The sequence below is a fragment of the Pistacia vera genome, unplaced genomic scaffold, assembly GCF_008641045.1.
Source record: "Pistacia vera cultivar Batoury unplaced genomic scaffold, PisVer_v2 Contig347, whole genome shotgun sequence".
Lineage (NCBI taxonomy): Eukaryota > Viridiplantae > Streptophyta > Magnoliopsida > Sapindales > Anacardiaceae > Pistacia > Pistacia vera.
The window spans coordinates 2579234-2595600 of NW_022196165.1; the positions used below are offsets into that span (position 1 = coordinate 2579234).

General features: G+C 34.6%; 1 protein-coding gene across 2 annotated transcripts in view; it reads left to right on the top strand.

Moving 5' to 3' along the window:
- The first annotated feature begins 574 nt into the window (after positions 1-574).
- LOC116139162 (toll/interleukin-1 receptor-like protein) overlaps positions 575-16367 on the top strand; it is a 77119-nt gene continuing 61326 nt past the window's right edge. For both annotated transcript variants that reach the window (XM_031424831.1, XM_031424830.1), the window contains exons 1-2: positions 575-715; positions 981-1571. In XM_031424831.1, the coding sequence (XP_031280691.1) occupies positions 1075-1571 (497 nt within the window). In that variant the 5' untranslated portion in view covers positions 575-715; positions 981-1074. The remainder of the gene's footprint in view (positions 716-980; positions 1572-16367) is intronic.

Sequence of the window (16367 nt, forward strand, 5' to 3'; positions counted from 1 at the left end):
CTTGATATGAAGAAAAGCAGAAGACCAAGTCAACAGAAATTAAATTATTAAAAGACATTTGTGAAGCTTCGAAGAAGGCTCCTACTTGAAGGAAAAAACTGAAACACCTTGAATTTTTAGTAAAGATCTATAAACTCTATAAAGTTTCAAAATATGGTAAATAGTACCTGTTTTCATCAATGGTCCGTTAAAATATGTAAGGGCTTTTATGATTAGGCAGAATTCATGAAACTTTCCCTTATGAATTACTGAATTATGCACAAGTTTTGAGTAAAAATAAATATAAAAAAACCCTTATGAACTACTGAATTAAGTTTTGAGTAAAAATAAATATAAAAAAATTTATATGTTTTTAATTAATTTTATAAATACGTAAAATTAAAAAAATATGATTGGAAGAAGCCAGTAAGAGAAAATTAAAATTGATAAAGATTAATAATTTAATATCTGGAATGTCTAATAGTTTGCAAAATTTGTGGGCGTTGAGTTATCATCAAAACCTTAGGGGTTTCCATGTAATTTGTCAGTCCTCTGAAGAGAATTAGTTTGGGCCTGACTATACAAGTTTGATTCACTTCACAGCACAAAAAAAAAATCTCTGCATTCCAAGCAAGACAAGACCTGATATTTTGATTTTGTCTTTTGATTTCATTTTAATCTTAGGCAGAAACGTTCTTTGACCGACTGGATTAAAGCTCATCTGTCGGCGAAAGCTGTAAGTATTCTTGTTTTCCTTGAAATCTATGTTTCTGTTTTCTGATTTCATTTAAGGATCTAGCAAATCAAGTTGTCTTTTTTTTGAGTAAATTAGTGAAACTAATCTTACAACTCAGTAGGATCTTAACATAAATATAGCTCGAATATACTTTGATGCAAGTATAATTTTTACAGATCTACACAAGATCAAAGTTTGATCGTAATCTTGGATGTATTTTTTTCTCTGGAAATTATATTTATTTTTTGTTTTTCCAAATTTTCAGTGTCTTGCATAGAAGGAAACTGGTTACATAGACAGACTTGTAACTTGCCTAAACAAATCTAGTTGATTCAAGTCAATTGACAGTTGTTTCCATCATGAGCATTCAAAGAGTCTCTTCATTTGGATCTTCTACTTCCTCTAGTTGGAAATATGATGTTTTTATAAGCTTCAGAGGTGCCGACACTCGACGGAACTTTACAAGTCATCTTTACACTGCTTTAATTCGAAAAGGAATTAGTGTATTTAAGGATGATAAAGAACTTAAGAAAGGAAAACCCATTCCATCAGAACTCCTGGATGCAATTGAAAAATCAAGAATTTCAATTGTTGTATTTTCAAAAGACTATGCTTCTTCTCCTTGGTGTTTGCGTGAACTTGCTAGAATTGTTCAATGTAAGAATACTTTGGGACAAAAGGTGATTCCAATTTTCTATGGTTTGGTTCCATCCGTGGAAAGGGAACACATGGAAAACTTTGATAAAGCGTTTGTTAAGCATGAAGAAGATTTTAGAGATAATATAGAGGAGGTGGAAACATGGAAGAGGGCTTTAACTGATGTGATCAAACTCCGTGGAGAGGATTCGAATGATAGGTACTTAACCTTTATTTCTTCTTCAGATGACTTTATTCAAGTGTCAGCTAGCTTTATTCTTAGGAAGTATTTAATGTTTGTGTTTCAATTCTAGGAAAATTAATAGATGTGCTTAACTTCGTGAAGATGATGTAAAGAGGAAGTAATTATGGGGTTGAACAATAGAAAGTAATGAATGTTTGAAGGAAGAATAAAGTATTGCTAGGAAGGGTGTGAATCCATGTGAAACCGATTCCTTAATTTTATTGCGTATCATTCATCTTTGTTTCTTAAATAGTTTTTCGAATTGCAAAAAGTACTTAATTAAGATTAATCATTGTTTAATTTTTTGTCACACTACTATTTATTAAGACTCGACTCCTCCAATGTGTAAAATATATATAGTATCAATAATAGTAGATATATTGTTGTTAGGATAAGAATTAGAATATGAAGGAAGAATATATAAGAATAAGAATGTACAATGTGAATCCATATATATAAACCTAATCCCTTGATTTTATTCCTATTGATAAGTAATACAGAACTTTCCTTTAGAAAGATGTAATTAAGGTTTGATGATTTCCTTGATTATATATATAGTGTGTCTAAAGAAGAGAAGCAGCCAGTTGAGTGAGTTAAGAATTGGAGAGGGAAAGGGATAACCAGCCTTTAACCTTTTGGTTAATAAGGAAAGGAAAACTTGGCATATATACGTACTCTCACCAATATTGATATCAACTTATGTAGTTGGAGTTATAAGTGAGTGACATTAAAATAAGATTTTTTATTATTATTATTATTATTTTTTTTTTTTTTTTGTGCGATTGATCTATGGTGGCATGCATCATTTGAAAAATATAATTGATTTATTAGGATGGATGATATGAATATGTAAATGGTGAATATATGTGATATTTTATTATTTAGGACAGCAGCTGAGTTTTATTGTTATTTTGCATATTTCAGAAACGAGTCAGAGTTTATTGAAGCAGTTGTGAAAGAAATGTAAATTAAGTGGGTCGACTTCAACATTCATTAATTTCAAGAAACCACTTGCTGGAGTGAATTCATGTTTAGAGAAACTACAAGTACAAGCAAATACAATCAATGTTAAACGGCGTCAATCCACAATGGCCCCACCTCTGATGTCCCTTTTTTTTTTTTTTCTTTCGATGTTTTAGATTAGCACTTAGTGCCCTTTTTGTCTCTATCGATGCTTTTCCACTGTAATTTGACTTTCAAAACCAAACCACGTGATTGGAATAACATTCTAGCAATTTAATTATAAAGGAGGCAGCTTACGTGGTACCTGATTTTATTTTATAAGCTTGGGGGCCTTGGGTTTTGTAGCAATTGATTTGTAATTATAATATTTCCCAATTATTTAATTTAATTTATTATATCTCTATGTAATCCATTGACAACACTAAAAGAATAATAAAAGGTCCTATTTTATTTTTAATTTCCTAGGTGGATGATGAAGACTTCATACATGAATGAAACTTAAAATAGTAATATTTGTTATTTATGTTTTTCCTTTTTCTCAAAAAATTCCTTTTAATGAAAGAATAATCAACTTGAAATCAAAATTACTTATATTAGAAAAGAATGACAAAAATATACACAACTAATAATTTAAGAAATATTTCTTTACTTTGACATTAACTAAACCGAGAGTAAACACATAATAACACATGCACACCTTATTTAGGCTCTATAAGTTTTATTAAAAATTAAAAATAATATAATAACAAGTCTTATATAAGAAGGAAACCTTGTGTTAGTAGTGTTTTGGATAAAGATAAAATAAAATACAATAATTCGATATTTACAAAGAAATTTTACAAAGATCTCCGTATAAAGTGATGTGTCAAAAAATGAATGGAATAGTGAATTTAATAAGTTAAGACAAATAATATAAATTACAAATAACTTGTATCTAAGTAAAAAATTTGTCTTTTTGTCATATATGCCATCGAACACATTTGCTTTAGGAGTGACAGGTTATTTGATGTCTTCTCTATTGAATTCCTCACCATCAATTCTAATTAGTCTGGAGAGTTAACATGTGATCTTCCTCCAAGGGTTGGCTCAAAGAAGGATCCCATTCAAATCCTAATTCTTCATAGACTCCTAGTCTTACATGAACTAATACTCCTAGTCTTACATGGATTAGTACTACGAGTTTCATGCCTACCCTACTTCGGCTACCATAAGAACTCCAAGTTTCATAACGACTCAAGCCACCTTGGCTCACTATATAAATAGAGGTTTGCCCTTTCAAAATTCATTCAATGACAATCCCTCTTGCTTTCTAGTTCTTGCTCTCTCAAAAACAGTCATCCTTAGACTGTAGAGCTGTGTTCTGATCACTCTATGTTAGTAGTCGTGCCTTAGCTCCACGATCACGGCAAACCCTTTCCCACTAGATGCGACTAGATGAAGCTAGGGACTAAACTGATTGTCTGTTGCATGGGCGTCTACTGTCTCAAGCTGGTCCTCATCTTAAGGAGTGGGATATGGCTCGACAGGTTGAGTGTCGTTGCGTCAGTAGAGTCATTTGGAGCGTCAGTCATCGTACAAGGTATATCTGGATCGGTGGACTTCAACCTCTTCCCATCTGATTTCGACCCATGCTCGATCAAGGACGTCTACCATGGTAGTGCAATTGAACCTGGTAAATTCTTTGTAAAGCTCACCGTTAGGGAGGAGGCCTTTTCTAAAGGCATTAATTGCTGCTTCTTGATTGTAGTATGGGATAGGGATGAGCCATGAGTCGAGTAGCTCACGAGCTACTCAGGCTCGGCTTGCCCCAAGCTCGAGCTCGGCTCGAAATCAGGCGAGTCGAGCTCGAGCTCGAGCAGCTCGTGAACAGTGACGAGCCGAGTTCGAGCCGGGCCGAGCTCGGCTCGTCAGGCTCGCGAGCTTAAATGAGCTTAGGGGGCTATTTGCAAGATTTTAAAAGTTTTTTTATTTTTAAGTTGTTAAAATTGCAAATAGCACCCATATAGATAAAACGCAGAAACAGAAACAGAAGTGCAGATTGCAGAACCCATTTCAATTTTTCAAATTGAAACAAAAACTCATAAAACCCATTTTCATTTTTTCGTTAACCCTAAGTCCTAACTCTCTACTACCATTCGTTGTAAATCAGTCACGCCGCCGTCGTGGACAACTTCGCTGGTGCCGAGTCAGCCTCATCTCCGTTCTCTGCAGAGTGCAGACTAGTGATTTCGTTCTAGCAATCCAGCCTTCCAGGTAAGAAATTTGCTCGTTTGATTCTGACAAAACCCGTCTCCCAAGTCCGCTCATTCTTGGCCGCTATGAAGATAAAGAGAAAGTTATAAACAGGGATGAAACTGAGTTTGTGTATACTGAAATGTTGGATAATCCGAAACATCCATATTTTTATTCCGTTGGGCTCGACGAAATCTCGGTTGGGAAAAAGAATATTCCACCTCCTGGGTTTTTAAAAAGAGTTGACAGGAAGGGAAATGGGGGGATGGTGGTGGATTCAGGGACGACTTTTACTATGTTGCCGAAGAGTCTATATGACTCAGTAGTGGTTGAATTTGATCATCGAGTTGGAGGGAGTCATGAGAGGGCTAGCGGCATCGAGGAAAAGACGGGGTTGAGTCCGTGTTATTACTTGGAGAAGGTGGTGAATGTGCCAATGTTGAAGTTGCATTTTGTGGGTAATGGGTCGAGTGTGGTGCTGCCGAGGAGGAATTATTTTTACGAGTTTTTGGATGTTGGAGATGGGTAAGAGAAGAAGAGGAATGTGGGGTGTTTGATGCTGATGAACGGTGGTGATGAGAAGGAGTTTAGTGGTGGGCTAGGGGCTACTCTAGGGAATTATCAGCAACAGGGGTTTGAAGTGGTTTATGATTTGGAGAAGAGAAAGGTTGGGTTTGCTAGAAGGAAGTGCGCATCTTTGTGGGAAAACTTGTTTCTGAGAAGTCTGATTATGATTTCTGATTGTCCGAACTGAACATGTTCATTTAGTAGTATACATAGAATCGTGTTTCACATGCCTTAATTGTGTCCTTTCCTCTCACCTAAAGAAAAACGGAAATAGGAAATAAGTAGATGAAAAATGTATAGAAGGGTTGCTAATATAGGATTGTTTAAATTATGTTGGCAAAGTTTGGTTTGATTCAGAAATCAGTTTTAATATTCTCAGTGGGTTCTACATGGAAAAGAATTTTGACTGGATGGTCCGATTTCTAATGTATGTGATGCTTTGATCTTCTGTTGCAGGGCTATGTTGATAAGTACGTCAAAATGTGAACATTAGTAAGTGTTATTATCCCTGCCAAGAACTACAGATAATTTGCCAGTTTTTTTGACAATGAACACAGTGGTGCGAGCATGGATGAAATTTTTTTAGTTCATTGATAGAATATTAGATTAAAAATTACAATTGCAGTCTGTCTCGAGCTCGATTTCGAGCTCGATCAGGCCCTACACACTCGCGAGCTCGATTGAGCTCGAGCTCGGTACTGTTCATCACAAGCTAAGCTCGAGTACCGAGATACTCGGCTCGGCTCGGCTCGTATACATCCCTAGTATGGGATGTATACCTTCTCTTGGTTAAAGCGCCTAACGTAGTTTCGGAGTGGCTTCCCTTGATTCTAGTGGATTCCATAGAGGTCACTCGAGAGCTTCTCTAACTTCTTTTTGCCAGTGAACTGCTTAAGGAAGGTCTCCGTGAGCTAGGCAAAGGATGCAATGGAGTTGTTTGAGAGCTTAGTGTACTATTGGAGAGTTGGTCCCATCAAGTTGGACTCGAAGTTCGTACACATGCAAATTTCGTAGAGTTCCCAAGGTATGGCAATAGCAAACATCCTCTGTTTGTAAGAGGCGATGTGGTCGTCTAGGCCTATCGTGCCATCGTAAAGGCTCATATTAGGGAACGAGAATTTCTTTGGCATCTTGATGAGGGCAATTGAGTCGACAAACAGTGAGTTGACATAGCTTTGAGGCAAACTCTTTTTAATCAAGGTCGGAACTCTAGGGATACATATCTTTGCTATATTTTTAGCAAATGGTTGCTCCAAAGGAGTCCTTATGGATGAGAAAAGGCAAGCGCTTTAGTCGCTTGTATCATTGGACCTCTACGATGGCATGACAGACCCAGATGACCGTATCGCCTTGCCTCCTACAAACAGAGGATGTTTACTACTGCCATACCTTGGGAACTTTGCAAAGCTTGCATGTATAAAAACTTCAGGTCCAACTTGATGGGACCAATCCAATAGTATACCGGGCTCCCAAACAACTCCATTGCATCCTTTGGCCAGCTAACGAATACCTTCGTTGAGCAGTTCGCTAGCAGCAAGATGTTAGAGTAGCTCTCGGTACCTCTATGGAATCCACAGTTGTGTTTCATGCATTTCAAACATGGAAATAGTGTGAAAATGATGGATGCAAGGTAGAACACAAACAATTAAATCATTAACATGTTAATGTAAGAAAAGGATAGAAAATTACCTATTCCTTTGCTATTAAATACTTGGATGTGGATTCTTGGAGTCTAGATTCTTCAAAAGAGAATGAAGAAACTCAAAATGAAATCCACCCAAGCCAAAGATGAGAGAGTCGAGCGAGTGAGAGAGAAAGAGAGAGAGTGATTTTGTTTTCAATTGAATGAATATGGTATAACACTTGGTTTATATACTATGGCCACAAAGTGCAATTTTAAATTGTCAAGGGAAGTCCTCAAATAATTTAAAATTAATCTTGGAAAAGAGCATTTTTTCAAGTCCTTTGTTTTATGTTTAATTCATAATTAGCCTAAACATTAAATATTCTAACTCTTTAGAATAAAACCAATGCACTTTTGTTCCTATTATTGTATCCGATTCAATAATAATATTTAATAAATCTATATTATCATTGGTTAGTGCTAGCTATTCATGGATAATCATTTTTCACCAATACATTAATTTGGACGCAACTGTTTACGTCTGAACATCATTAATCCAATTAATGATATGTATTACTCTCTCTCTTTAAGCTTGGTTTTATGTGTGACCATTTTGGATAACTGTGATCTAGTCGTGGACTTAATATCGGATTCTGATATGTTTCGTTATAACTCTTTTTAATCGAAACTTCCATTGATTATGGTAGATGTCTAGCAATATTCCATAACCCCTAAATCACAGTGAAGTATAAACTCCAATGAACTTATTTTGATCATACGTACAATATAGTAAAATTCCTCCGTCATCTAATCCCGATTAAGAATGGTTCATGGTATGTCAAAACCCTTAACGTAATCTTTAATTGAATTGTCAATCGATACAATGGAACTCGTCAACATGAAATGACTTTTCATCTGACATTCATTATACTTTGACCAGAAATTTCTTTTTTCCAATGTTTATTGACATTCGTCTATGAACTCGATATTGGACTATTTCGAGTTAACGGATCCCATTTTGACCACCATTTGTCCTTGCATATGAATAACGTATGACCAAAATGGCTTGTTGCACAAGACATGACTAGTCTCATGCTTATGCACCATTTGAACCATATGCATCCTATGTCGAATCCAACTGTGATATCTCAGGTCTAAAGATCAGTGGTACACTAGTACGATCCTGCGATGTATCATTGATCACATTCTAAATGTCCATGTGATTCATTGTAATTGATCGTATTCGATAAACAATTCACTAACCGGTTATCCATGCAAATGCCCTAGTGACATGACTTATAATTACCCACACTAATACCATTATATGATATTCAATTGAGACATTTAGCATGCCTACTATGCATTGTAACTGCCTAATTGACATTACTTATGCAGGGAATGCTTCGATGATTTGATCTTCTGAAGATCCGCATCATCCGAACATTTCACATGCAATATATAATATAAATGAAGCAGTAAATCAACATGTGAAATAAGAACACTTTCTTTTATCATAATATATTTACAAGATATAATGTCCTAAAACCGACAATACAATTGGTTCGTAGGGCATACACTAACAAAATTCTCACTTGCACTAGAGTTAATCATTGTGGTATCTAATACCCATCTTATTAAGATGATAGTCCAACTGTTTTTGTGTCATCGATTTAATGAGTGGGTCAACTACATTCTTTGTTGAAGGTGTTTTCTATACCAAAATTTCTCCAACTCCAACGAATTCTCTCAAAATGTGATATCTATGCTAAATATGTTTTGACTTCTGGTGTGCCCTTGGCTCTTTTGCCTATGCAATAGCACCAGTATTGTCATAGTACAAGGTTATTGGATAAACAATGTTTGGAACAACACCAAGTTTAGTCATGAAATTGCGCATCTAGACAACTTCCTTAGCTGCTTCTGAAGTGGCAATATATTCCACTTTTATAGTGGGATCGACAGTAGTTGACTGTTTGGAACTCTTCCAATTGACTGCTCCTCTATTGCATGTGAAAATGAACTCGGATATAGACTTTTTATCATCGACATCTAATTAAAAATCAAAATCAGAGTATCCTTCAATTTTCAATGCTGAACCTCTATAACTTATTATTAGATTCGTAGTTCTTCTTAAATACTTAAGGATAGTCTTAATAACTGACCAATGTTTCTCCCCTAGGTCGGATTATATCTACTTGTAACACTTACAGCGTATACTATATCAGGCCTAGTACATAGCATAACATACATGAGATTACCTATAGCTGAAGCATAGGGTATCCCACGCATCTGCTTGCGCTCCTGATCAGTCTTTGAACTTATATCTTTTGAAAGATAAATTCCGTGACTACAAGGCAAAATTCCCTTTTTGGAGTCTTGCATGCTGAACTGTTTCAACATCTTTTCTATGTACGTCCTCTAAGATAAGCCTATTAATCATTTCTTTCTATCTCTATAGATATGAATTCATAGGATATAGGTCGTTTCTCCTAAGTCTTTCATGAAAAAAGTTCTGGATAACCATAACTTAACTTTAGTCATCATCTCAATGTCATTTCCCATCAATAGTATGTCATCTACATACAGTATGAGAAATATGATTACATGATCCTTTGTCAATTTATAAACACAAGGTTTATCCAGATTCTTTATAAAACCAAACGAATTGATTGTTTCATCAAACCAGATGTTCCAGCTTCTTGAAGCTTGTTTTAACTCGTAAATGGATTTATGCAACTTGCACATTTTATTTCTTTCAAAACTGGATACAAAACCTACAGGCTGTTGCATGTAGATATTTTCCTCAATAATTCCATTGAGGAACGTTGCTTTGACATCCGTCTGCCATATCTCATAATCATAGTGTGTAGCTATGGCTAGCATAATTCTAATTGATTTAAGCATAGCGACTAGTGAGAAAGTTTCCTCATAATCCAACCCTTGTTTCCTAGTATAATCTTTCGCAACCAGTTTTGCTTTGTAGGTTTCTACCTTTCCATCTTCATCAATCTTTCTCTTGAAGATCCATTTACATCCAATAGAATCTATTCCTCCTGAAGGATCAACAAGAGTTCATACTTGATTAGCATACATGAATTCTATCTCAGAATTCATAGCTTCTAGCCATTTTCCAAAATCGGTATCTAATATCGCTTCTTCATAGCTTCTAGGATCATCAACTTCTCCAATCATGATAGATTCAAAAATCTCTTCATGAAGTAATCCATATCTTTTCTGAGGTCGAGATATCTCTTGATGATTTGTGAACTGAAACTGTTTCAGGTATTAAGGTTTCTTGATAGGGACCACCTATCTGAGTATTTTTTGTCTGAGGTTCCCTAGACCCTTTTCATAGCACAATTTTTCTTGCTACACCACATCCCTCTAAGGACTCTTTCTCAAGGAAATGTGTATTCCTGCTTATCGAAATTTGTTGATCAGTGTGGAAGTAAAAATAATATCCCAAACTTTGGGATACCCTATAAACCGACCTTTCTCAAATCAAATGTCCAACTTATCTGTATAAATGATAATTAAAATGATGGATGCAAGGTAGAACACAAACAATTAAAACATTAACAAGTTAATGTAAGAAAATGATAGAAAATTACCAACTCCTTTACTATTAAATACTTGGATGTTGATCCTTAGAGTCTAGATTCTGCAAAAGAGAATGAAGAAACTCAAAATGACTCTACCCAAGCCAAAGATGAGAGAGCTGAGAAAGTGAGAAAGAAAGTGAGAAAGTGATTTTGTTTTCAATTGAATAAAAATGGTATAACACTTGGTTTATATACCATGGGCACAAAGCGCAATTTTAAATTGTCTTGGAAACTCCTCAAGTAATTTAAAATTAATCTCGAAAAAGAGCATTTTGTTAAGTCCTTGGTTTTATGGTTAATTCATAATTAACCCAAACATTAAATATTCTAATTCTTTAGAATATAAAACTAATGCATTTTTGTCCTCATTATTAAATCTAATTCAATAATAATATCTAATGCAAATATAAATTTCTATCACATAATTTATTTGAAGCGACACTGTTCAATATGGGTACTGTTTATAAGTTTTGAAACTTGTAGAGTTAGACTGATTTGTCACCTAAACTTGAAGGTGTCACAACTTGTAATAATTTTTCATCATTTCTTATTGACTTCAAAAGTAACTTTTTACAAGCACGAGCCTTCTTCGAAGTTTCACAAATAACTTTTTTAATATATATATATTTTTTTACATAAATTCTGTTGACTTGACTTTAATAATTGTGCTCAATATTTTTCCATCATTTAATCTTTCATTAAATTTATTTCATTTGATTCATTTATTTTTTATCTACTTATCAAATTGAATTGTTTTGATATACTATATCATATTACCGATTATGCTAACAACGGTTATCTATTAGATTAAAAAACATCATTATATTATAATATTTGGGCATATAATATTAAAGGGTGTTTATGTTTTAAACCCCTTAATTTTATTAAGGAATTTATGTTTAGTATGAGAAATAAGATTATGGAATTTCTAAAATCTTCATTATGAATTTCTAAATCTTCATGCCATCTTTATGTGCATGTTTCACTTCTAAATTCAATTCAATTTTAGGTTATATCAATGAAATTAATTCTTTTCACTTAGATTTCGACAAAAAATAAATGATATAAACAAGCTATCTTAGTGTACATGTATCAATGAAATATGCATACATTCGAATTCAAACTCTGATCTTTTATTCAATCTGTGAAATTAAACTTGGAACAATAGATTTTCTATCTTGTTCATCCAAACATCCAAGCTTGGCTTGTCTAAAATAAATATGAGAGAAAATTAACTTTTGAGGGTGAAATAAAACTTTTTATTTATATATTTATAAAATATCGTGAAACATTTTGCGGCTCATTGGATACTAGCTACCAAGTTATTTTTTAAGAACTATTCTACAAAAAGAAAGGAATAAAATGAATTTCCGTTTACATCTCAAACAATGATAATATATTAGTGCTATAAATTAAAAATCAAAATTACAAAAAGAAAAATAATGAAAAATTTTGGTATCCCTACTTTGTGTGAATTGTAGATTATTTTATACATTTAAAATTTTATTTTTTATAAACACAAAAATTGTGACAATTAAAGTTATTTTTTAGTCTAATACTTTAAGAGAAATTACCTTTTCGTTATTTTAATTAATACAATATCTGTTTTCAGTGTTTTTCTTTAATTTAGAATAAGAAAAATATTGGTATAACCTCTCCTCTTGTTGCTGGATGGCCAACATTTTAGGCTTTAGCCATTGGGCTGAGCTATACTCAAGGGTCTTGTTTTCGAGTTACGAGAGAGATAATTACCGAGGTTACCCAAAAAATATTGGTATAGTTCATTGAACTATTTCAAGATTATGTGATGCTAGCTTGTAAAAAAGGAAAAAAAAAATTTGCCTTAATCCATTCACTAATAAATAATAAAACTTTATTATATGTTATGTTTTTGTATTGATTTATATAAATATCAATTAATTTGTAATGTTGACGGCTTTTATTTAAGAGGTAGATAAAAATTAAAAAGTGAGTAAGACTTAAATTTAAGTTTTTAAACTTTCAATTTATCCTTATCTATAATATTTTAATCTTTCTTCACTTAATTATAATACACTATTAGAAAATTATAAGAATCAACAATAATATGAAATATTAGATAATTTTTTTGGTTAGCCAAAGCTATATAATATACCATTATGGGGGCATTTGGTTGGCGGTAATGTCAGATTATTGGAGTAATGTCATCTTATATTATTTGATTACCACGTTTGGTTGTCGAATAATATAAGATTCCGATAATCTTCAAATACCAATAGTAGTTACTATTGATAATATTGGAGGTAATTTGATTATAAACCTCCATTTTTTAGGTATTCTGAGATTATCAGGATTATCTTTTTTGTTACAATTTTATCCCTTATTAATAAAAGTTTTGGACAATAATACCATTACTTTAAAACAAATTTACATCAATATCATATTTTAATTTTACCCATGTTTAATTAAAATTTTGGACAATAATGCCTTTATATTTAAAATAATTTACAGACCACCACCACCACTTCCACCTAGCCACCACCGCCGACATCGGGCCAACCACCACGGACCGCCGTCGAAAAATCGTCGGAGTCCCTAAAAAGAACGAAATTCGGTGGGAGGCTCCGGGAGGCTTCGATATGGCCATTTCCGGCCATATTGATGGCCAAAAACGGCTATATCGGAGCCTCTTGGTCACAGTGAGGTACTCACAGGGACTTTTGGAGACACCCGACGGTGATTTGCAGTGGCGGCAGGAGGTGGGGGTGATTTCATCATAAATTAAAGTTTTATATAAGCAGGGGTGTTTTAGCTAAATCTGAAATATTGGGGGTTAAAAGAATTATTCAAAAATTAATAATAAAAATAATATTATATTAATATTTAAAAGCGAGACAATTTAATAATTTAAATAACATACCCACAAATTTATTCCCCATAACCAAACATATTAATATAACATACCCACCAACTAACCAAACACATTTTCTTAAAGATTTCCAGTAATCTTTCAAGGTAATCTATCTTTCCAGTAATCCAACATTCCCAATAATATAACATTTCTTAACAAAACCCTCCTATGTATAATGTTCCATTAATTTAAAAAAAGAATAAAAAAAAAAATGGCCCCAAAACCATTACAGTAGCCTGCCCTACTCACTATCCTAGTCTGACGTGATGAGATCGTTCAATATAGGGAGAACGACTTACACATACCCAAGGTTTATCGAAACGACAAGTTGGTAACCAAAAAGTTTTAAAACGATAAATAGGTACCTTCCGTCATGTTTTGTTAGTGATTTCTGTTTATTAATAGTGAAAAGACTTAAATACCCTTGAAACTTTATTATTTTAGTTTTTTATAAATTTAAAAATTTCCAAAAGACCCCCTAAGTTTGCTAATTTAACCAAACACCCCCATATATAAAAAGTTTGTTAAATGACAAAAATACCCCCACCACCCGCAGTGCTAAATTTCGGCCACCACCGCCGGAATCTGACCGAAAAATTGCGTTACGAGACAGAACCGTTGGATCTGTATTGTAACGCGTCGCTCTGGCCTTTTTCGGCCAGATCTGTGGCTGATTTGGCTGGAAAAGGCCAGATCTACGGCCAGATCTAGTCGTCGACGCCGTAGATGGAGTTTTGCAGCACGACGGCCAGATCAGCCACGAATCTGACCGAAAAAGGCCAGATCTAGCCGTCGTGCCGCAAAACTCCATCTGCGACGTCGACGGCCAGATCTGGCCTTTTCCGGCCAGATCTGCCACGGATCTGGCTGGAAAAGGCCAGAGCGACACGTTACGACACATATAACGTAATTTTTCGGCCAGATTCTAGCGGTGGTGGCCGGAATCTGGCACTGCGGGTGGTGGGGGTGTTTTTGTCATTTAACAAACTTTTTATATATGGGGGTGTTTGGTTAAATTAGCAAACTTAGGGGGTCTTTTGGAAATTTTTAAATTTATAAAAAACTAAAATAATAAAGTTTCAAGGGTATTTTAGTCTTTTCACTATTAATAAACAGAAATCACTAATAGAACATGACGGAAGGTACCTATTTGTCGTTTCAAAACTTTTTGGATACCAATTTATCGTTTCGATAAACCTTGGGTATGTGTAAGTTGTTCTCCCTATATTGAACGATCTCATCACGTCAGACTAGGATAGTGAGTAGGGCAGGCTACTGTAATGGTTTGGGGGCCATTTTTTTTTTTTTTTTTCTTTTTTTAAATTAATGGAACATTATACATAGGAGGGTTTTTTTAAGAAATGTTATATTATTGGGAATGTTAGATTACTGGAAAGATAGATTACCTTGAAATATTACTGGAAATTTTCAGGAAAATGTGTTTGGTTAGTTGGTGGGTATGTTATATTAATATGTTTGGTTATGGGGAATAAATTTGTGGGTATATTATTTAAATTATTAAATTGTCTCGCTTTTAAATATTAATATAATATTATTATTATTATTAATTTTTGAATAATTCTTTTAACCCACAATATTTCAGATTTAGCTAAAACACCCCTGCTTATATAAAACTTTAATTTATGATGAAATCACCCCCATCTCCTGCCGCCACTGCAAACCACTGCCACTGCAAACCACCGCCGGATGTCTTCGAAAGTCCCTGTGAGTACCTCACTATGACCAAGAGGCTCCGATATAGCCGTTTTTGGCCATCAATATGGCCGGAAACGGCCATATCGAAGCCTCCCGGAGCCTCCCACCGAATTTCGTTCTTTTTAGGGACTTCGACGATTTTTCGACAGCGGTCCGTGGTGGTTGGCCCGCTGTCGGCGGTGGTGGCTAGGTGGAAGTGGTGGTGGTGGTCTGTAAATTATTTTAAATATAAGGGCATTATTGTCCAAAATTTTAATTAAACATGGGTAAAATTGAAATATGATATTACTGTAAATTTGTTTTAAAGTAAGGGTATTATTGTCCAAAACTTTTATTAATAAGGGATAAAATTGTAACAAAAAGGATAATCCTGGTAATCTCAGAATACCTAAAAAATGGAGGTTTATAATCAGATTACCTCCAATATTACCAATAGTAACTACTATTGGTATTTGAAGATTATCGGAATCTTATATTATTTGACAATCAAACGTAGTAATCAAATAATATAAGATGACATTACTCCAATAATCTGACATTACCGCCAACCAAACGCCCCCATAATGGTATATTATATAGCTTTGGCTAACCANAGTTTTTTATAAATTTAAAAATTTCCAAAAGACCCCCTAAGTTTGCTAATTTAACCAAACACCCCCATATATAAAAAGTTTGTTAAATGACAAAAATACCCCCACCACCCGCAGTGCTAAATTTCGGCCACCACCGCCGGAATCTGACCGAAAAATTGCGTTACGAGACAGAACCGTTGGATCTGTATTGTAACGCGTCGCTCTGGCCTTTTTCGGCCAGATCTGTGGCTGATTTGGCTGGAAAAGGCCAGATCTACGGCCAGATCTAGTCGTCGACGCCGTAGATGGAGTTTTGCAGCACGACGGCCAGATCAGCCACGAATCTGACCGAAAAAGGCCAGATCTAGCCGTCGTGCCGCAAAACTCCATCTGCGACGTCGACGGCCAGATCTGGCCTTTTCCGGCCAGATCTGCCACGGATCTGGCTGGAAAAGGCCAGAGCGACACGTTACGACACATATAACGTAATTTTTCGGCCAGATTCTAGCGGTGGTGGCCGGAATCTGGCACTGCGGGTGGTGGGGGTGTTTTTGTCATTTAACAAACTTTTTATATATGGGGGTGTTTGGTTAAATTAGCAAACTT